The sequence below is a fragment of the Brachypodium distachyon genome, chromosome 2 (genome assembly GCF_000005505.3).
Source record: "Brachypodium distachyon strain Bd21 chromosome 2, Brachypodium_distachyon_v3.0, whole genome shotgun sequence".
NCBI lineage: Eukaryota > Viridiplantae > Streptophyta > Magnoliopsida > Poales > Poaceae > Brachypodium > Brachypodium distachyon.
This window is the reverse complement of record NC_016132.3, coordinates 34,148,119-34,171,548: the sequence shown is the minus strand read 5'-3', so window position 1 is coordinate 34,171,548 and position 23,430 is coordinate 34,148,119. Positions and strand designations below refer to the sequence as shown.

At 48.5% G+C, this 23,430-nt stretch overlaps 1 protein-coding gene and 1 pseudogene across 1 annotated transcript; one reads left to right on the top strand and one right to left on the bottom strand.

The window, feature by feature from the left end:
• The first annotated feature begins 1,223 nt into the window (after positions 1–1,223).
• On the top strand, positions 1,224–4,701 carry LOC100823464 (LRR receptor-like serine/threonine-protein kinase GSO1). Its single transcript, XM_003568792.4, has 2 exons — positions 1,224–1,245; positions 1,462–4,701. The coding sequence occupies exon 2, from the start codon at positions 1,587–1,589 to the stop codon at positions 4,482–4,484; it is 2,898 nt and encodes a 965-aa protein (XP_003568840.1). The 5' UTR covers positions 1,224–1,245; positions 1,462–1,586; the 3' UTR covers positions 4,485–4,701.
• Positions 4,702–17,443: 12,742 nt separating this feature from the next.
• LOC100833678 lies at positions 17,444–23,198 on the bottom strand (annotated as a pseudogene).
• Positions 23,199–23,430: the final 232 nt, after the last annotated feature.

Sequence of the window (23,430 nt, the reverse complement as noted above, 5' to 3'; positions counted from 1 at the left end):
CTGTCCAATAACCCGAATCCCAACTCCCTGGGTGAGCAAGTGAGAAACATGCAAGCAAAAGTCGGAGTGTTATGGAAGCACAAGTCAAACCCAGCTCAATAAGGACCCAGTACTAAATTGTTTGAATGCTGAAAAAAGTCAATCTTGGACCAATGATGCAACCATTACACCAACAGCACATCATTGTCCTCATGTTACCGACTGATGAGTAGTTGAAGACTTCGAGCCATCTGCTTCCCCTTTCATTAAAACCTCCTTATAATTGTGGTTTACAGCTGAATGGTCAATCAGCTGACTGGAAAATTGCTGCGCAAATGAGATACCATCTCTTGTGTTCCAGCATTCAGACTCTAAACCTAAAAGGTGGGCGTGGTTGTGCATCATTACAATTGCGATGCCACTATTGGATAACCGGACACTAATCTGTCTCTATCTGATTGGACTTGCCCTACCCATGGAATCCCTGGTACGTGCAGTTGAACTGAAGGAAACAAAGTAAAGTGTGAGCTGGTGCGGCCCATGCATGCTGCTGCTGCTGCTGCTGCCTGGCATGGCATGGTGATGGACACAACTGTTGTGGTGGTTACTGTAAGTTTTTTGTTCTCACCTTTTTTGCTTGCTGTGTGGTCTCTTGATTCAATTCTGTCACTGTCGCTCCACTGCAAAAGTCACTTTCCCTCTAGCTGATAATTGCAATGCCACTAGTGGCTCTGCCTCTGGCTCATTTTGTGATTGGTCCTTTTCTGTTCATGTTATATATATTCAGAATCATACATATGTCATGTCATGTGGGGGTCACGTAATACTTATTGACAATACAAGTATTCTACAGTTATGACATAGACACTAAACCAGCTGAATCCATTTGTTTCAGTTAGATGCCTATTGGTATCTTCAATAGTCGATGGGTGCCAAATTAGGACGCCAGGAGGAAATTTTCGTGCTATCAACTTGTTTGCATTGCATAGTCAGAAAAACTAAATTTCCCATATAGGTGAACAATGTAAGTACACCCTGTTAGGTTTTTCTTGTCACCAAACCTGAGCAAGAACACTGTTTAGTGTTTAATCAAGGATGGAAGCATCATGTAGTTGTCCTTATGCCACCAAATCAAGGAGAGTAGTTGAACTGTTTAAGCACGTACGCTCTGTAAAGTGCAGCAGTTTACTAATCCCCAGTGCCCTTTTCATTCTTGCCACTAGGGATCACAGAGAAGAAGCTGAACCAACAAGTCAAAGCAACAAGGTTAGCCTTTAAAATACCTGATACTTAGCTCTGCATTATTGAAAGCTACTCGGATTATTCTAATCCTGCATCCGTATCTGCAGTAAGAGATATTCTACAGTGCCTCACCTTCTCCTTTGGCCTGTTTTGTATTTTTCACTACTAGGAATCCAGCACATTCCCTGACTGTGATACACAGGGCAGGTAGTGTTTGACGACTCCTTTTTTCTTTTGCAGCTTAGGCCCCCTACCACACCACAGCCATGAGGGTTTATACACATCTTCTCATCTCCAGAGTAGCAGCTATCCTGTAAGTTCAGTTCCTCTTTGTAGTTTACACAGTTGCATGCTATCATCTTAGCATGATGGCCATTCTGCTTGGTCTTCTTCTATCTCTGTTCTCTGGAATCCTGCTCGTACCAGCATGTGTAGCCACACCAGCCACGGCTTCTGTTACTCTCCTGCAGGTGAAGTCCGGTTTCACTGATCCTCAAGGCGTCCTCTCCGGCTGGTCGCCGGAGGCCGATGTGTGTTCCTGGCATGGCGTTACATGCCTTCAAGGAGAGGGCATTGTGTCTGGCCTCAACTTGTCGGGATATGGCCTGTCGGGCACGATATCGCCGGCGTTGTCCGGCCTTATATCTATCGAGCTCATTGATTTGTCCTCCAACTCCTTCACCGGGCCGATCCCGCCGGAGCTTGGCAACCTGCAGAATCTCAGGACACTGCTCCTATACTCCAACTTCCTCACCGGTACCATCCCGATGGAGCTCGGCCTCCTTGGGAACCTAAAAGTTCTCAGGATCGGTGATAACAAGCTGCGTGGTGAGATACCACCGCAACTTGGCAACTGCACAGAGCTCGAGACATTAGCCCTCGCCTACTGTCAGCTGAGTGGCTCTATTCCCTACCAGATTGGCAACCTGAAGAACCTGCAGCAGCTGGTCTTGGATAACAACACTCTCACTGGGAGCATCCCAGAGCAGCTTGGCGGTTGTGCAAATCTGTGTGTTCTGTCAGTGGCTGATAATAGGCTGGGGGGCATCATTCCCTCCTTCATTGGCAGCCTGAGTCCTCTCCAGTCTCTCAACCTTGCAAACAATCAGTTTTCTGGTGTGATTCCAGCGGAGATTGGGAACCTTTCAAGCTTGACATACCTCAACCTGCTTGGCAACAGTCTGACCGGCGCCATCCCGGAAGATCTGAACAAGCTGAGCCAGCTGCAGGTTCTAGACTTGTCCAAGAACAACATTTCTGGAGAGATCAGCATCTCCACGTCACAGCTGAAGAACCTGAAGTACCTTGTGCTGTCTGACAATCTCCTTGAGGGCACCATTCCTGAAGGTCTCTGCCCTGGGAACTCAAGCTTGGAGAACCTGTTCCTTGCCGGCAACAACCTCGAAGGAGGCATTGAGGAGCTGCTCAGCTGCATTTCTCTACGATCCATTGATGCATCGAACAACAGCCTCACTGGAGAGATTCCTTCAGAGATCGACCGGTTGTCGAACCTTGTCAACCTTGTGCTGCACAACAACAGCCTTACCGGCATTCTGCCGCCTCAGATAGGCAACTTAAGCAATCTGGAGGTACTGTCCCTTTACCACAATGGCCTCACCGGCGTGATCCCACCGGAGATCGGCCGGCTGCAGAGGCTGACGATGTTGTTCCTCTACGAGAATCAGATGTCTGGGACCATACCTGATGAGATCACCAACTGCACGAGCTTGGAAGAGGTGGACTTTTTCGGCAACCACTTCCATGGGTCTATCCCTGAGAGGATTGGGAACCTCAAGAACCTAGCAGTCCTTCAGCTCCGGCAGAATGATTTGTCTGGCTTGATACCAGCGAGCCTCGGTGAGTGTAGGAGGCTGCAGGCATTGGCATTGGCGGATAATCGGCTCTCAGGCACATTGCCTGCCACGTTCAGGCATCTCACCCAGCTTAGCGTCATCACCCTGTACAACAACTCGCTTGAGGGGCCCCTTCCGGAGGAGCTGTTCGAGATCAAGAATTTGACAGTGATCAACATCTCGCACAACCGGTTCAACGGCAGTGTTGTCCCTCTTCTGGGATCGAGCTCCCTCGCTGTGCTGGTGCTCACGGACAACAGCTTCTCTGGCATCATCCCAACAGCAGTTGCACGGTCGAGGAATATGGTCCGCCTCCAGCTGGCTGGCAACCGGCTCGCCGGTGCAATCCCGGCTGAGTTGGGCAACCTGACGCAGCTCAAGATGCTTGACCTCTCATCCAACAACCTCTCCGGTGATATACCGGAAGAGCTCTCCAACTGCTTGCAGCTCACCCGTCTGAATCTTGAAGGAAACAGTCTGACAGGAGCCGTGCCTTCTTGGCTTGGCAGTCTGCGGTCCCTTGGAGAGCTCGACCTCTCGTCGAATGCATTGACTGGCAACATACCTGTGGAGCTCGGCAACTGCTCCAGCCTGATCAAGCTGTCTCTGAGGGACAACCATCTCTCTGGTAACATTCCGCAGGAGATTGGAAGGCTCACATCTCTGAACGTTCTGAACCTGCAGAAGAACAGGCTCACCGGTGTCATACCGCCAACGCTTCGGCAGTGCAACAAGCTCTACGAGCTGAGCCTGTCGGAGAACTCACTGGAGGGACCTATCCCGCCAGAGCTCGGGCAGCTTTCGGAGCTCCAGGTGATGCTAGACCTTAGCCGGAACAGGCTGTCCGGTCAGATTCCGACGTCCCTTGGCAACCTCATTAAGCTGGAACGGCTGAACCTGTCCTCCAACCAGCTCCATGGGCAGATACCATCCTCGTTGCTGCAGCTCACCAGCCTGAACCACCTGAACTTGTCTGACAACCTCCTCTCAGGTGCCATACCTACCGTGCTGTCCAGCTTCCCGGCCGCATCCTACGCTGGCAATGACGAGCTCTGCGGCACTCCATTGCCAGCGTGTGGAGCGAACGGTAGGCGGCTGCCAAGCGCGATGGTATCAGGCATCGTGGCGGCCATCGCTATTGTCTCGGCCACGGTGTGCATGGCTCTGCTGTATATAATGCTCAGGATGTGGAGCACCTGGAGGGAGGTTTCTGTCTCGAGCTCGGATGGCGAGGAGCCAGCAGCATCGCAGGGCAAGGGGGACAAGTGGGGCGCCGGGGACGGGAAGTACTGGAAGGTCGGCTCGGTCCTGACCGAGGCATCGTCGGAGGAGAAGTACAGTTCGGCATCCGAAAGCAGCGTCCTCCAGGGGAAGTCGAAGGAGGCCAGCGCCGTGAACCTGAAGAGCTAGTGGTTCATGTTGCGTGCTATATATGTATGGTCTCTCCTCTAAAAATTGTTTATGTATCAGTGGCTCTTTTCTTCTATCGCTCGCCTTCAGTTACTGTTATCGTTTCCTTAAGATATCTTGTTTCACGTGTTAATTGTTATGCTGAAATTTAGTTCATGTGTTGTTGGTCTGAAACTGGAACTAAGCAAAACCAGGAGGAGCTGGTAGAATGGGTTTCTATGACGTCCCATTTTTTGGCCATGGGATAGATGCACTGCATGTCCAAGGTATTCCGTTTAGTTTATGCCGGCCCAACAGGAAATCTTTCAAGATAACTGCTGACTTCATTTCATTTCGGAATTGGATCTCACAATTCATGTCTGTGTGTTCCGAACTGGGCATTTGCTGTATGTTTGGACCATCATATTTTCTGAGACATTCTCAGCAATTTTTACAATGTAGGAAACCGATTGAGGTAGTGATGCAGAGAACAACAAGAGCGCACTTACTCTTGGCGGCGGCTACGACATCGCTGTACTAATCAAGGATGGCCGAAAGGATTAGACTTCGAGCTCTACGTGTTCAGCTCCGAGCCTTCGAGACGGGAGCTTGGACCCTCAAGAAGCTTGTCTTGCCATCAGATGCCGATTGCCTAGCTGACGGCCGCAACGAGCTTAACTACGTGGTGGACAAGGCGATCACCGTTGGCAGCGGCGGCATTCGTCGACTGGGGCAACGGCATCCTAATCTGCAACGTGCTCCATGGCGGCGACTGCCCCCTGCTCCTTCCACGTCTTCCTAATCCCCAATGATCTCAACTTCAACACTGTTGCAGATCCAACAGATGATTATATGTTGATCCCGTCTTAATTACTCCCTTCGTCCTAAATAAGTGACGTGAATTTGTCTACATTCTTATCTCGGAGAATCTATTTTCCTGCCGTATGTGAACTGCGCTTACCCGCAACCGTGCTTTGCTCCGTTCAATCCCCATCCAAAATCACACGATTGCATCTCTCCATGCAACACCCCTCCACGGGATACTTTTCCCCATGCTTCCTCCTGCCCGCGCTGCCCCTGTCCAGGATCTCCCTCCGAGCGCCGCCGCCTCCCCGAGGTCCTCCTTCCCCCGTCGCCTCCTCCCTGGGATCCTCCTTCACTCCTCTCCCTTGTGCCTCTTCTCTGCATACTGCCCCGGATGTCATGCACGTCGTTGGAAGAGCTGATTTGAGGTCCTTCCTGGTGGAGAGGAATGGAGGTGGACCTAACCCACGAGAGTGGCGGTGGTGATGTCGGAGCCAATGGAGGGGTCTCGAGACCAGCTCGCCAGGTGGTGCCTGTCAGGCTGTGTACCACCTCCAACTCCTCGACGAGGATGCCTTGGGGTGGTATTTTCTCCTGGTCTTCGAGCCAATGCTTGCCGGTCACATCCACAACACCTTCCTTGTTCACTTCCTCGACTAGAGCACTGCCACACTAAGCATCGGTAATGTTTCTAGCACTGAAATCATGGACCTGCTGGTGCCCGACATGTTTTTTTAGGCAAATACGGTGGCTGCAGGCTGCAGCCTACCAGGAGCTTGAAGTGAGGAATTGGTGGGTACGTTTTGGCTGCAGATGCATTGATGATTGGTGTGTAATTTCTCCTTTGCCTCCAACAGTTCTACAGTGAGCTTAAGTTTGTTTTGTTGGAGTGCTACTAGGGAAGTTGTTTGATGCACTGGAGGTGTTTGATGAAATAGTGGCTCGGGTTTATTCTATGCACGGGAGGTGTTCGATGAAATGAAAGCTCGGGTGTATTCTTGTTGCCAGTGGCGAAACCAGAAAAGATAATCATTGGTGTCAGTGTGCTAAATATATAGGTGTCATTGAATATTTGTAATTGTGCTTTGCTATCTCAAAGAAGAACGGTAAGAAATCTTTCGTGTCAATTGACACCAACGGCTATGCATTGGCTCCGCCCCTACTTGTTGCTGCGGCGAGTGTCTATTTTGATCCATAGCTTCTTCTTTTCATTGTCTTTCTTATTGACAAGGCATTTCCTGTACGTCTATGCGATGTGCTCAATAGGAACTTTATTTGTTGTGCTAGGTTATTGTTTAGTAGTTAGTTCACTAAAGCAATGGTTTAGTGTCCCAGCCGTTTATGTAGTAGTTAACCACCGTAGCAAGTCCAGCTTATAGTTATCACCATCTCACTTATGTTGTTACCGATTTGTCCATCACTATGACAGTGATGTAGTTACCAAGTAAGATCTAGTGTTTTGAACCCAATAACTACACATTAAATAGCTTGGTAACTCGTATATTTACTCGTTGGTAACTTCCAAGTTTGAAAAAACTTCACCTAAACATATTGTATCTACGTGTGAATAATCTGGTATGGTAACTCATGTATTATCGATTGATAACTTTTTATCTTAAATGAAGTCGCCGAAGCATCCCTAAGTGGGTCATAGTTTTTAAGCTCGTAAATAAGTGCGAATGGTTAAGTAACTCAATCATTTATGGGTTGATAACTTCCAAACTAAAAGAAAGTAGTCTAGAACATACCCAAGTGAATTGTTCATTCGTTAAAGTTACAACTACCATGACGACACACGCGCAGTTATCCAACCATGACACTCGTGTAGTTATCCAGTCATTTAGGTTGCAGTTACCATCATCACACTAAAATAGTTATCTAGTCGTTTAATTAACAGTTACCATCGTGACACTCATGTGGTTTTTCCAGTCGTGTAGGTTATAGTTCTCATCGTGTCACTTATATAGTTATCCAACTACCTATATTTCAGTTACCACCATAACCCTAACCGAGTTACCCAGGTTTTTGGTGAAAGTAACCACCTGCATCTTTGCACCGATATAGTTACCTAGGTTTCATGTTACAATGATTAATGTGGTATCGATGTAGTTACCATGGCACTGTTGTAGTTACCAGGTTGTTCGTATTGCTGCTCATGACCATGGTACCATTGTAATTACTAAGCTATTTCAAGTTACCTAAGTGTTCGAAGGATGATCTAGTTTCTGAAGCCGATAACTTCTTGTGTACATGTTTGGTAACTCATGTATTACTGGTTGGTAACTTTTGAGCTCGAAAAACAAAGTTGCCGTAGCATACCCTAGTGAGATCTAGTTTTGAAGTCCTCGTCATCACAAACTCTAGGTGAAAACAGATCGTAATCTGTTGTGTTGCCTAAGAGCCAAAACATTTTGAATTTTTTTATTATCACAAAAAAATCTGGGTTGACATGAGCATGCGTCATTATTTTTGTCTTTTACTTGCTTGCATGCAAAGGAGACATGCAAGTGGTCTCTTAATGCATGGTGTGCATGCTTGGGATGGATCCGTATATAGCTACTGCATGGCCGGACGTAGTCAAATCCTTTCTGAATAGTACCATAGCTCATGTATTTGTGGTATGGTAACTTTCAAGCTTAAGAGCTATTAAAACATACTCCATTGAGGTCTAGTTTTGATGTTGGTAACTACTTGAGGACAGTCTGATAACTCATACTCTTACCAGTTGACAACTTTTAAATTTGGAAAAGCTCTCAAATTTTTTCTTTTACCGAAATTAATTTTAGAAGCCGATAACTTTGTTATGAGTAGTCCGGTAACTTACATAGCACTGGCTGGGTAACTATTAAATTCAGGAAAAAAGTAACCAAACATGTCTAGCAAGATATAGCGTTGAACCCACTCGTGAATAGCCCGATAACTCACATAGTATTGGCAGGTAACTTTTAAGCTTGAAAATTAGCCATAGAATCAATCGCGAATAGCTCGATAACTCAGTTATTACTGCATGGTAACTTTGGAGCTCTAAAAAATCATTTAAACAACTCAACTATAGTTTACAATCTGATAACTAACTGCGAATAGGTCCGGTAACTAACTTGTTTATGGTTGGTAACTTTGAGTTCGGGGAAAAAAGTCGCCGAAACGTAGCCAACCGGGATCTTGTTTCGAAGCTCTCGTCGATAGAAAGTCAACGGTGAAAACGGATTACAAATCGGGTATATGCTTTGAGCTACACAACTTTCTAAATTTTCTAGTTTTCATTTAAATGTGCACGTGTTGATGCTGTAGCATCCTCTTCCCCTTAGCATCAAGCGCACGGGAAAAAGCGTGCGATACCTATGTTAGGTGCCATACGGCTGCTGTATAGTGCGGTCCTTCTTATTTCGAACGGAGAGAGAATATATAGTTTTACCAGCATAATCCAGGCAATTAATCAATCAAGCCTGCTCCATTAATTAAGCGGCCTCATTGCACACAGGAATGAATCGTATGGCATCCTCTAAATGATCCATATAAGTAGATAGGATCAGCCATATATAATACAATCTATCTTGTTCTAGTATGGACCCCTTTGTTGTTGTGTGACTAGACTACTGGAGACGTAACAAAATAACACGAACTCTAGATTGCCAAGATCTCTGATGGTGTAAGACGTACAGAGCCATCAGACCAAACAATATGAGTAGTCTCGCCATCGATTGTGCTGATCAGCATTGCTGGTCTGTCCGTCTCTCCATCCATCCCTGACCAAAGTAACTAGGTGATTGTGATGCTATCGAACACAACGTCATCACCCACATGTACTCGCTCCCTGACAGAGATTCAGATATATTTTTGCCACGCGGAGGTAATGGAAACCACCCTCTTAGGCCTCGTTCGTTTGCAGCAGGTTCCCTGTGGATTGAGAGGGATTAAGGGGAAGGTGAACTAAAATCCTCCTCAATCCCTGCCAATCCCCTTGGTCTTGTGGGGAAATAGTTGAAACGAACAGGGCCTTAATGAGTGCCAACTACAACATGACGGCGAGACTACTCGCATTGAAGCAATGAGAGCGCGAGGATGCCTCTAACGGCTACTGGCGTTTCGGAGGGCGACTCGCCGGAGGGCCCTGGCCTCGCTGGGCACCGCGGCCGCCGTGGCCGGCGTCTCACCCTTGCTCCTGCGGCCGTGCTTCCGTCGCCGGGAGGATCGCGCTTCGCTTGCCTTGCCTTTGGGGTCGTCGATGAGGCTGTTTCTTCTCAACTGCCTAAGCCCGGTGGGTCTGTCGCTGTGGTTCGCTCTGTGCTGGCGGCCGGCTACGATGCCGAGGCAGCGTCAGCCGTTTCTGAGGCAGAGCTGGACGGCCGTCGCACGGTGCTGACGGATGCCGAACTGCACGACGAGTTATGGTCCTTTGTGGGCTTTCCAACTCGAGATTCGAGGTTCTGGGAGCGGTCGGACTCTGAAGCTGAGGCCGAGGCGGATGCTGGTGTCGAGGCTGCCGCGGCCGTTCCATCCTGCTCTCTGCCACCATCGTCACAGGTAAGCCCGCGGCACGTGCGCACGCGAGGAGGCCCGCTGCTCATCCGTCCGCGGCGTCTGCCGGTGCGATGGAATGTTGGCCGCAAGTGGCTCCGTCCATGGTGGGGGCTGCTTCTGCGCCGATCTGCTTCGCCGGTGGTCCTCGGCGATTTCCTTCCAGCCATGGTCAGGCCGACATCCAGTCCGTCGCAGCCCTCCTTGTCTCCGGGGCGGCCTGTTCGGGTGGGTACCGTTGCGTCATCTTAGGGACCTGGGACCATCCTGGATCGGGCGCCTTTGGCAAGCAGCGGAATCTGCGCTTCAACTTTGGAAACTCCCTCAATCTCCTATCGGCAACTCAATCAAAGCGCAGGCGATGCGGATTTCTCGGGCTCGGATCGGGCACATCGCTCTTCCGTGACTGGCATGCCCTCCTCTGGTGGTGGGGCCGTCGCGGGTGCCCATCTCCGCCCAAGATTCAAGGCCAGCCTGCGGGACTTGTTCGATCATAATTGGGCTCGTCATCGACGCCATTCGGTTTGCTCTTCTTTCCCTTTCTCTCGATCTTTTGTCGACGTTGTCATGTCTGGCGCAGGCGGTGGTTGAGGAAAGGCAGTTTTTGCCGATGATGGTGAGTCTTCAAGCTCCGGTGGTCGTGCGCCTCTGCCCTCAGGAGGTGGCTGCGCGGTTCCAGCGGCAGGTGCTGGCCGCACTCTCCCGGCGGTGGGGGGGCATTTTCAGCTGCCTCGCGGCCGGATGATGAGCGGGGCGGTCGCCGTGGCTTCCAGGGGCGCGGCTTCCAACCGGGGGCGGCTCCTCGGCCGTCTGCTCCGGTGGTGTCGTCCTTTTCAGCACTGCCGCCTACGATCTTCGGTCAGGGCAGCGCCTCTGGTGGCGCAGGGTTCTCTTTTGGTGCTGGTCCGAGGAGCTCACCAGGTGTGGCTCCCGGTGGCGTAGCTTCAGGGTTGGCTGCCCAGCGTGGTCGCCAGCCGCCCCAGACGCTTGCATCATCTACTGCTCCCCTTCGTCATCCTACCGGTGAGGATCGTCAATGTTTTGCTGCTAAAGAGAAAAAGAAAAAATTGATTTGTTGGTGCTGTAACTCCAAAGAGCATGTGACAAAAGATTGTCCTGTTCATGTTTACTACGTGGTGTGTGATAAAATTGATCACAATGAGCTCCGGTGCCCAATTCTGAAAATGCCCCGTCCTACTGCACGATTATGTGGCTATGGTGGTGACAAAATGTTTTTTTTTTCAGATTCTCGAAGAAGCAATGGCTGGTAATGGGGTTGCATCGAGCATATCTCCTACCGCCTTGGTTTCTGTGTCAGGAGGTGCTATTCGGTTGAGGTGCTCGAGGCGGAGCTTCGTCGTTTGATTCCGGCTAGTAGTTCCTGGACTTGGAAGGCAATCCCCCATGGCAATAATGCTTTTGTGGTGGCTTTTCCCTCACAAGAGGAACTTCAGCGGGTTGTTAATCTGGGAAATTCGTCTGAAGTCACATCAGGTCTCGTTGGAATTTGGCGAGTGGATTTCCAACGAGGTTCCACCCGCCTTCTACTTGCACACTGTCTGGGTGCATGTAAGAGGCGTGCCTCCATCCTTGAAACATTTTCTTGGGATGTGGGCGGTTGGTTCTGTGATCGGTGTCACCGAAGATGTTGATATGCACTGCTTCTGGAAGAGAGGGATCGTTCGCATCAAGGTTACGGTGCTGGACCCCACACTCTTTCCGGTCGACGTGGATGTTGCGGTTGCAAAGATTGGGTATGTGCTTCAATTTTCTTTGGAACCTGAGAATTTCCAAGTGGATCCTAGTGTCAATACCACTCCTATGAAGCGTGATGATGAGTCTAATGACAAATCTCATGACAGTGATGATGATAATTTGGATAAGCATAATAAAAGGGCAAAGAACACGGCCTCTACGGCTAAGGAACCAACTCCGGAGAATATGCATCCTCCATCCACCCATATGCAATCTTCACGTTTTCAGGTGGGGGATGTTGAGGTGGATTTTTCGGACTGGGCAGTTACTCCTCGTGCTCCACGTCCTCGCTTTGGGGGGTCAAGCCCTTCGTCTGGCGTCGTGGTGGAGACAGAAAAAATTGTTTTGCTTGCTTCAAATGTTGTTCCAGTGCATCCATCTGCTGTGCATGTTGGACGTTCTGAAGTCAACCAAGTAGCTGGCCCTGTTCAGCATGCTTCCGTTGTGCATGTGTCTGGTTCAGGTGTTTTTGTGGGTACTTCCGATGTGGACGTTGACGAGCTGGCCGCTAGTGTGGCTGCTGGGCTTGCTGATGACGCCAGGGCTAGCGCTGCTACTGCATGCAGCCTTGCCATGCGCGAGGGCTGAATTTCGACAGAATTGACCCAAAACACAAAGAAATTTGAAAAATGGACTCCGACGAAACTATTTCACAAAACTGACCCTTCGGTGTAGCGCCCACATACCGGGCGTTATACCTACACTATAACGCCCTGCGGCCGGGCGTTACACCGGTGCCAGCGTGGCGTCCCTGTCCAGCGTGGCCACGCCGGGACCCACGGCAAGCCACTATAGCGCCTCGTCCACAGGCGCTATAATGGTAGTTTAGCGCCTCGTCACCAGGCGCTATACCCCTCTGCCCTAAAGCGGCCGAACTGCTCGGGCCAGAGGCGGAAACACAGAAGGGTTCACGCACAGCTGTTAGAACACAGCGGCGGCGGTGGTTCCCCTCGAAATCTCTCCCCCGATTCGTCCCAATCTCCGTGGAATCCGTCCGGATCGGCTCCCCCCAGGTATTCTCCTCCGATCCCCTCTGTTTCCTCCGCATTTTGCCCTAGGAATTTCTCTACATTGAGGCTTCGAGTTGGATTTGGGGCAAACCCTAGTTTATGTAATTGCTCAAGAATGTTTGGTCCGAATTATGAAATGGTATTGAGGGTGTCTAGTATTTGGATATGTAGCACTTTCTTGTTGGATATATTTGGGGCAAACCCTAGTATATGTACTTGGCCCAAAAATGTTTGGTAGGTAATTATGGAATGGTATTTAGGGTGTGTAGTATTTGAATGCCATGCACTTTTCTTGTTGGATATTAGTCAATCTCAGGGACGTTGATGGATGTTTTCCATTGTAATTATATTCTAGATGGCAAGAATTGTTCATGTCCATCACGTGGACAAAGAGGCATTTTTGGGAGGCAATGTAAAGGCGGACACGGAGAAGCGAGACTTGGTGTTCGATTTTAGTCCAACCTATGCCAAGCTATTGGAGGAATTGAGGCTGGAGTTGAAATAGATGGACCCAAGTGACGTGGTAGAGTTGGAGGGAAGACACAATGTTGGGTATGGAGTGCACGTCCGTTGGAAGACAATGCGCATATCTTCCGAGCAACGTTGGGAGGCATACAAAGAGATGGTGGCCCAATCACAAGACAAAGCTCTAGAGATATTTGCTACAAGAAAGGCTGTTCCAGATTCTCACATTCACCTGAACCGTAGTGCGGCTTCCCCTTCTTGCGCAAGAAGTCATATCCGAACTGAGCCAAATGTTGAGGCCGATGTTGGCAACACTACGATGAGTCGGCTCGAACCTGAACCGTGGCTAGAGGAGGACGATGATATGCATGACAATAATGTAGGTGATTTGGAGGCATATTGTGAGCAAGAGGATATGGACCGTGAAATCCCATTTAACCGAGTATTTGCATCGGATTCGGATGAAGATGGTCCGGAGGAAGAAGTTGATGAGGATGGGTTGACAGCCAAAGAAGCTAACGCTTTCAAGGTTGCAACTGGCCGCGATCCAAGTATACCATTTTTCCGTGATGTTAGCCTGGCGGATCAGGCCGTGGTTGACGGTGGCGAAGGGTTCGTGCTTGGACCTAGGCCAAGTTCCCATCGGGATGTGACACAAAGACGGTATGGCATTAAGGCTGGTTTGAGGTTCCGAACATTGCTGGAATTTAAGATGTGGATAAAGGAGTTCTCCATCAAGCACCATCGACCGTACAAGGTTGTCCACTCTAACAACAAGATTCGATACACGGTTAAGTGTACCGAAGATCATTGTCCATGGATTGTCCGTGCAAGGCCACGTAAACTAGGGTCCAAATGGTACATCGTGAGTTGTTGTGCTACTCACTTGTGCGATGGCAAGAACATAGATGAACCTATGGTGAAGAACGATCATAGACAGCTCACCTCAGAATTCATCTCTTATAGGCTTTCTAATTCCATCAAGTCACTTCCAATAATGCCCATTAAGTCGGTCATGGAGCTTGTCTATACTCTCTTCCATTACCGGGTGAAGTATGAGAAGGCATGGAAGGCCAAGCAAGCCGCATTCAATATGTTGTATGGTGACTGGGAGGAAGCCTACAACCGTCTCCCAAGGTTGTTGGGTGCTATGGCGCATACAAACCCGGGCATGGTTCATGTGGTCGAGCCTTTTGGCCAACGAACAAGGACTTACAAAGGTGCAACCGTGTGGATTTTTGGCCGTGCTTTCTGGGCTTTTGAACAGTGCATACAGGCTTTCCAGCACCGCAGGCCGGTGATATCCGTGGATGGCACCTTCTTGACCGGCTAATTCAAGGGCACAATGTTGGTGGCAATAAGTTGTGATGCGAACAACCGGTTGTTGCCTTTAGCTTTTGCATTGGTTTCAGCAGAGAACAACGATAATTGGGCATGGTTCATGGGTCTGCTTAGATCGAAAGTTATACCGCCGCAAAGGGAAGTATGTGTCATATTTGATCGCCATCAAGGAATTTTGAACGCGGTGGAGGTTGACATTCCTGGCCATGCTCGATTGCACCATCGATGGTGCATGCGGCATTTTTGTGCCAACTTCTTTAGAGCATGTAGGAACAAGGAATTGACGGACCTTCTTCAAGAATCTTGCAAGGCTTACTCCGATCGGCGTTTCTCAAACTTGATAAATGCACTGCTGGCTTCACGGGACCTCAGCGCAGGGGGGCATCAATTCCTGATTAGGCACCTCGGTGATAGATCGAAGTGGGCATGCGCTTTTGATGAAGGGGGTCGCCGGTACGGTCAAATGACAAGTAACATGGCGGAATGCTTCAATAACGTGCTGAAGGGGGTCCGTGCATTGCCCATTATGGCAATAGCTCAATACACTTTCGATAAGCTGAATGAGTACTTTCTGAAATATTCAGACGAAACTGCCAAGCAGATTCTAGGTACGTGGAAGAAGCGTAACAGGCCTCTCGAATACCTACCTAAGGTTGATCATTGGTTGACATATCAGTCACGGAAGGCGCACACTTTAAAGCTTGTATGCTTTGACAATGATCAAATGATTTACCAAGTAAACGAGCCTGGAGGCAGCACAAGCGATGGTGTGCAACATGGAGGCAGGAGTTTCGAGGTCTCGTTAACGAAATCTGAGTGCTCGTGCATGAGACCATCGTTGCTGCATCTTGCGTGCTCATATTTGCAGGTGGCGGCACGACTTAGAAATGTCAATGTTAACAATCCGCTGACCGTGAGGGAGTCCGAGTACTCGATCGATACCACGAGAAAGACATGGGAAAGTAGATTTCACCCATACATTGACCAATCGCGGTGGCCTGAGTATCATGGAATTCCGATATGGCCCGATCTAGAGTTGAAGGTGGTTTCACGAGGTAGACGGAAAACCAATCGTCTTAGGGGTGACATGGACGGATGGGGTGGTGGCGGCCGCCGAGAAATGGGCACCAATATATTCGAGGAGCCTTCTGAAAGATCAAGGTGTGGAGATTACAACTTGGAGGGACACAACACTAGAGGTTGCAACAGCCAGCAATCTAGAAAACGATCGAAGAGGAACGCGGCAAGCACAAGTCAACATGGTGGCAGCCAACAAGGTACTGCCCAGCAAGCTCCAAGCCAACTTGGTGGCAGCCAACAAGGAAGTACACGAGATGGTTCTAGCCAACAAGGTCCTAGCCAAGGAGTTAGCCAACAATGAAGTACATGAGATGGTTCTAGCCAATAAGGTCCTAGCCAAGGAGTTAGGCAACAAGGAAGTACACGAGATGGTTCTAGGCAACCGGGACGTACCCGAGGGAGAGGTCGCCAACGAGGTACTGGTAGCCAACAAAGAGGGACACGAGGGAGACATACATTTCAAGCTCCCAGGCAACAAGTTGTCAACCGGGGTGGTGGTATGATTGTATACCTATCAGGACCGTTTCCGTAAGAATTTCTTTATTCCATTCCATATTTGTTTTCGTAAGAATTTTTTTATTCCACTAAATATTTGTTTCCGCAAGAATTTCTTTATTCCACTACATATTTGTTTCCGTAATATATACATTATGATGCTACATTACCAAAACTAACATATACGTTGCACATTTTGTAGGTATGGCCGGTACTCAACCTCCGAAGGCGCCACCTAAGTGGGACAAGAGGAGGGGGACAAGGGTGAGAGGCTAGGGTGGTGGAAGGCAGCTGAGATGAAGGTGAAAGAGCAGGAAGCAAGGGAGAGGGAGAAGGAAAGAATTAGGAAGCATAGTGAGGAAGTTCAAGAGGATTCTCGAATGAGATTTGAGGCGCACATGTACAGTTGGAGCCGGGAAACTTGGTTGAAGCAACAAGCTGAGCTTAGGAAGAAAGAACAAGTAAGGAAATTAACTGAGTCATGGGAAAGGGCTGAGAAAGAAGCCGCCAAGAAGAGGGAGAGGGAGGAGAAGGAATGGAAGGAGAAGCTGGTTCGTGAGGCTAGTCGTGCAACGGCACTCGACGATGTAGCAAAGCTGAAGGAGAGGGAGAGGAAGGGAAAGGGTCCTTGTTCGACCCAATAGACTCTTGTCCATGCAGTTTACTCCTTTTTCCTGAATCAACATTTGTAATATGTATTGAACTATGAACTACGAATTAGAATTTGTAATCTGCATTGAACTATGAGTTGTGATGCACCATTTGATTCAGGACATTATAGATTCCGAGTGTGAACATTTTATATGTGTTGTTATGTATATCAATCTGTCTGTTGCATCACAGCTGTTTGTTTGAATTTGCAACAGCTGTTTGTATTCCAACAGCTGTTTGTTTGAATTTGCCCAGGTCAGTGTGTAGTGCCAAGGGAACGGGCGCTACAGATCCATGATAGCGCCTGGCGTCTGGACGCTAGACATATTAATTTTAGGCAACAGAAGGGTCCAGTACCATTTTGGGGCCGAAATTTCTCCAAGTCAGTTTGTAGCGCCGAAGGAGCGGGCGCTACACCTCCGTGATAGCGCCTGGCGTCTGGGCGCTATACATATTAATTTTAGGCAACAGAAGGGTCCAGTACCGTTTTGGGGCCGAAATTTCTCCAAGTCAGTTTGTAGCGCCGAAAAAGCGAGCGCTACACCTCCGTATTAGCGCCTGGCGTATGGGCGCTATACATATTAATTTTAGGCAACAGAAGGGTCCAGTACCGTTTTGTGGCCGAAATTTCTCCAAGTCAGTTTGTAGCGCCGAAGGAGCGGGTGCTACACCTCTACGTTAGCGCCTGGTGTATGGGCGCTATACATATTAGGCAACAGAAGGGTTCAGTACCGTTTTGGGGCTGAAATTTCTCCAAGTCAGTGTGTAGCGCCCAGGGCTTTGGCGCTACACATCCCTGTTAGCGCCCGGTGGTTGGGCGCTATACCTATTAATTTTACACAGAACAGTTTCATAACAGTTCTAATACCTGTAATAAAAGTTCACATGTAAATCACAGTTCACATACACAGTTCATCGTTCACATGCACAGTTCTAGTAGCTTAGCACCAGAGTAACAAAAGTAGACTTATATTCAACTAGTCTGAGAGCACACGAAATAGAGTTATAATAGTTCAACAAGTAGCACCAACGAGTAGCATGAAAGTTATGTAAAGACACATCTACTTCCTAGACCCTCTTCCTCTCTTCGAAGCCAACTTCTTCCTCCATCGGGGTGGTTTCGCGTCTTCATCATCTTCATGTACCTCTTCCTCTTCCTCTCCTTCTTGCTCTTCTTCCGAGATGCCCCTCATCCGTCTCCTTGAGCTGAAAGTAGCTTCCTCTGTAGCTTCCTCATCTTCACTGTCGGAATGAACGGCCACCTTCTTCTTTTTCGTCGAATAATCTGATGGTGTAAATCTGTGGGGTCCATTTCCCTTGTTTCCACGCTGCTGCTTAGGGATTGAACGTTGATAATCACCTAATGTGGTGTCGTCACCCACAGATCGTCCTTCCTGCATTCGATTGCCATGACAATTGCATAAATGTAAGCACAATGTGAGCACAACTGCATTAACGTAAGCAGAATTCAAACCCAATTGCATTAATGTAAGTAAAATTCAAACCTCATTGGACAAGTCATCTTGCACATCTTCCTCAGCATCGGTGGGTGAAGACGAACTTGAGAGTGCTGACGATGACATCTCGCGGTCACGGCAACCTCCTATCAGGTTGGCTAACCGCCGTAGCCTATTGCCCTGCCACTGTATTGTTCAGAAATGAAAAATTGATTTCTCGGTTCACATATATGCAAATACAAAAGACTAGAGAAGCACGCACCTTCATAAACTTCCTTAGTGCACTCTCCCCGTTTTTCCCGTGAGGAGTTTCATCGAGAGCTATCTCTGTTCTGTCGGCGTCCTTCCTGATCTCATCACGCTGAAATGAGGAAAATATTAATGTGTAACAACAAAATATTGGAAATACACAAAAGACTGGAGAAGCATAACACCGTTACCACAAAGTGCAAGACATTCGCATATGATGTTTGCCTCCCATCCTTTACAAGCCTGTTGTACTCCGTGTTTGCAGCCTCGTCGAATAGGCTGTCCTCTTCCAAAATCTCATGGCTATACGCGGGCCGGCAAATCTCCGCTCTGGTGTTCTGAAGATACCAACGAAGGTAGTTGTTAAATGCATCAGGATTTGCCGGCCGTTGGGGCGTTCCTTCACCATTCTCCATCTTGGCCAAGCACCTTTTGAACTTGTCCACATGCACCCTATGTTCCTTAGGCCAGTTTTGTTTGCTCTTCTGTTTTTTCCTATCAAGCCTACAAATATTTGGAAGGCACCATATTATATCGGTAAAAAGGTAACACCGGAAAGCTTAATGAGAACAACAAAAACTTACTCATGTAGCTGTATGTTTGTGTCCTTCCACTTTGGGGGATTCGTCTGGAACAACCCAAACTGTTGCATCACACGTTGTGGTTGATGAAGTTCAACCGCCCACAAGCATATCATTGGACATCGCATCAACCACAGATGTCTTTCTTCCAAGCACTTCGGGTTTAGCTCATAATCGAATGGGACTCCGAAATCGTCCCCACTACCATATGGCTCCCATTCCACCTTAAACATATAACAAGCATCGCAATGTTCAGTGAGCATAGAGCACGGAAATCATAATAATTTTATGCAATAACAATATTTACCTGCTCAGGGGTTAAAGTGTCGAACTCGTTCGTGTACTGCCTGTACAAAAGTTTAGTGTCGTTCCAGTTTTCTCTCGTACGGTCCCACCTGTAAGCCCAAGTGGGTCTCCGCAGCGGGTCTTCTTCATCGTCCCAATCGTTGAATGCCAACATTTCCGGGCGTCCAACGGGGAAGCGTTCCCAGCTCCAGACAGACAGTAGAAGCAATGGACCACCTATGCCGCTGTCTGGTTTGCTCCTACGACAAGCATCGTCCAACTAAAACAAGAGGCAATCAGGAAATAAATTAAGACATGTCATCAAAGGTCATTGCACATAGAAACAACAATGAAATATTTATTACCTGCCGGTAAAGGTAGGCAAGTGCAGCTGTGCCCCAGTTCCAATTGGAGTCCCATACGGTCAAGGCCTTCAGCCAATGCCATTGAGCTGTCCTGCCACCCCCGTCAGCAAAGAGAGTGCGTGTGATGACATACCACACGTATACTCGTGCGTACTGCTCAACCACCTCGATGGCAGCATCCTCGGGGCACTCGGAGAAGTTCTCAACTATCCAAGTGTACGTTGCTCCCGCTGGCACTCTGTCGTTAGCGGGGTCCTCAGGGGCCTCTGGTGCCCAACCAATAAGATCCGCCATCTGCTGGCGCCATCCCGAAGAGGTTGTGTTGATACACACTGGTTTCCCGCCGATGGGGAGTGCCAGGATCATGGACACGTCCTGAAGAGTGACAGTCATCTCACCGGTCCGGAGGTGAAAAGTGTGGGTCTCAGGCTTCCACCGGTCGACAAGCGCGGTGATTGCACAAGCGTTCATGGCTGGTGTCGACCGGGTCACCATATGGATGAACGGAAGGAGCCCTGTCCTCAAGATGAACGGTGTGTACTGCACTGCTCATCGTAAGACATGGAGCCTGAGGAGGCACCGTGAGACTGAAGTTTGAGGGATCCAAGATCCTACAAAACAAGTACAAAAGCAATTAAAGTTAAGATCGTCTCACTTACACATTTGGAACAAAACAATGACAAAAAAGAAACATGTAAATGCTCATTACCATTTCTTCATCCCGTAGCAAACGCCCACGGTGAGCCATGTCGTAGTGATCCATTAGGAGCGCCATCCTACATGTTCCAATTAAGACATATTAACAAACGAATGGGACACCCGTACTTCCAAATAGTTGTAACAATTTACACAAATTAATTGATTATAATAGCCATCCCACATGCATGGAAAAGAGCCATTCCACAAAACTACAATTCTCTCATGGTAAGGACTGTAGCCAAGTCAGTCTTGTTGTGCCATTTGTAGTTTATAAGATATACCAACTCATGAACTTCCATTTGAGTCTACAACTTATTGCCTAACTTCCGTTCTACTTGAAGAACACCGACAAATACATATATGTGTGTGTGACAGGAGGTGCATGTGTAGTTCAGTCCTTGCTCAGTTACTAGATTTTTGTATACATATATGTGTGTGTGACAGGAGGTCCTATCTTGCATGTACAAGGGGAACAAGACAGTGCAATGCTTAAACGCTTTTAATTTTCAAGTATCATGGGCGTTGAAAGTTAGACATTTGTACCTGAAAATTGGGCTCGACCTAAAGTTTAGATAGTAGTCAAGTATTTCAGCCAACTTTTCACAAATCAGAAAAATATTTACTAATTCAAAAATCTCTAGCTACTGTCCACAGTAAAACCGTAGGAAATTCAATCAATTTTTTGCATATCTTGTTAATGTGTGCCGTTGAAATTTTGTGACACGAATGCATGTTGCATCTTCCACTGATGTATCAATTGGTAGCACTGAACTGGAGCTTTGTACCAATAAGACCAAGTTTAGCCATGTAAATGTGTATCATGTGGAAAATTACTTGGTGGCAACACAGAGGGGATCCTAACCCTCGAAGCCTCAATGTAGAGAAATTCCTAGGGCAAAATGCGGAGGAAACAGAGGGGATCGGAGGAGAATACCTGGGGGGAGCCGATCCGAACGGATTCCACGGAGATTGGGACGAATCGGGGGAGAGATTTCGAGGGGAACCGCCGCCGCCGCCGCTGTGTTCTAACGGCTGTGCGTGAACCCTTCTGTGTTTCCGCCTCTGGTCCGAGCGGTTCGGCCGCTTTAGGGCAGGGGGGTATAGCGCCTGGTGACGAGGCGCTAAACTACCATTATAGCGCCCGTGGACGAGGCGCTATAGGCGCTAAACTACCATTATAGCGCCCGTGGACGAGGCGCTAAACTACCATTATAGCGCCTATGGACGAGGTGCTATAGTGGCTTGCCGTGGGTCCCCGGCGTGGCCACGCTGGACAGGGACGCCACGCTGGCACCGGTGTAACGCCCGGCCGCAGGGCGTTATAGTGTAGGTATAACGCCCGGTATGCGGGCGCTACACCAAAGGGTCAGTTTTGTGAAATAGTTTCGCTAGGAGTCCATTTTCAAATTTCTTTGTGTTTTGGGTCAATTCTATCGAAATTCAGACGCGAGGGCACGCAAGCCACTGCTGCAGGTGTGGGCGCTGGCTCGGTGCGCATGCAGCTGGCCTCGGCTGTTGGGCCGACAAGGAAGACTACAGTGCCTGTTTCGCCTGCTTCTCCACGTGCCGCTTCGACAACCTCACCTCGCGTTGCTTCGCCTACCTCGCTACCTCCGTTGGCGGCCGCGGTGGTGGCGTCCGCGTTGTCTATTCCGGGTACGGCCTCGCTACGCCGCAGCGAGCGTACCAACACCCCGTTGCCTTGTGGTGTTATTCCTGCGGACGAGGACTCTATGGCTAAGGCGATGCGTCGGGCAGCGACACGCAATCTCGACACTCCATTTTGTATTCTTGCACGCAATGGCTCCGTACTTGTTCTATACTCCTCAAGCCGGCGGATCGTCAACTGGCTTTGATGGGGTGCAACAAGCTGGAACAAGTCATCAGGGATATTTTTACCCACCATGGGTTTTGATGGCGGTCTAGTCTCCGCCTTGAGGCTGCTTGAGTCGTTATATTTCTTTCATTGTAATAAGTTTGTTCGGTACTTTTGGCTGTGTGCGTTTCGGCGCAGACACCGGGGGTGTGATACTCTGTGATTGTATCGCTCGATATAACATTGAGATCAATAAAAGATTCTAATTTTCGAAAAAACTGCAACATGTACCGTGGGTCATTTTTTTTTTGACGAAACGCAGCGGCGCTGTCTTTCATTGATTAAGGGCGAAGAGAAAAGGCCAGAAGGCCAGGTAGCATACAAGGAAGGTCATTCTTGTACATCGACCCAGTAAGAGCTGGTTCAACAGGTGATAGACCGATTTACGTGATTGGGATGACGCCACTTATACGGACCTGCCTCCATTTTCGGTTCTTTCGATCTTCATGTGCAGATCTTGCAAAAAGGAATCGTCCATTTCACGCTTACGATTTCCCTCAATATGAAAATCTTTGTTGCTTCCTGCTTGGTACCTCTATCGTGTGGCTACTTTCATAAAAAGACAACCTAGCAAAACTAAACTGGAATTGTAGCCTTTGTAACAAGGAACATATACGACATATATTCTCCTTTTGCTCTTTAGCTCGCTTTCTTCGACGTGTCGTCGATTTCGTGGCCTACAAATCTTCCATCACCTAGAAATATTTCTACTTCTGGGTGTGCATAGGCTGCTCAAGGCATAGATTCTAGTGGCAGTGTGTGCTTGCTGTAGGATTTTAGTAATGATGCTGTTTTAATAAATGAAAGATCACTGCTACTGTAATATTTTTGTGGGTCATCCAGCGTGACTGCCTATTGGATCCCTATCTGTACTTATTATAGCGTGTGAAGACGTGGAATTATTTGGTTTCGGCACATCGTCTGTACTGGTTCCGTTGGTACCATCTTCAAGTGGCTACACCAAGGAACCAAATAATTCCATGTCTTCACACACTGCAGCTTCATCACGGAGGTTTGGAACCTCATCCAAGCTTGGAGCTCCTCACGGACGACGGCGCTTCCTCTTGCTACAACATTAATGCTCACTGAGACGGCATGAGCCATGGCCTCCCCAAGAAGGAGAATCGGGCGCTTAGTGGAAGACTAATTGCAATGTGGTGGGGGATTTGGAAGGAACGGAACAGACGCGTCTTCCGCTACAAGGACTTGTCCGTTTTAGAGGTTGCTTTCTTAGTTTGGGAGGACATCAAGAGCCACGTGTTGGCATCCTCAATTGACCTGGGAGACAGCTAGCTAGCCTCTTGGGCTTTTTGTTTCCTTTTCTCCCCTCCTCGCT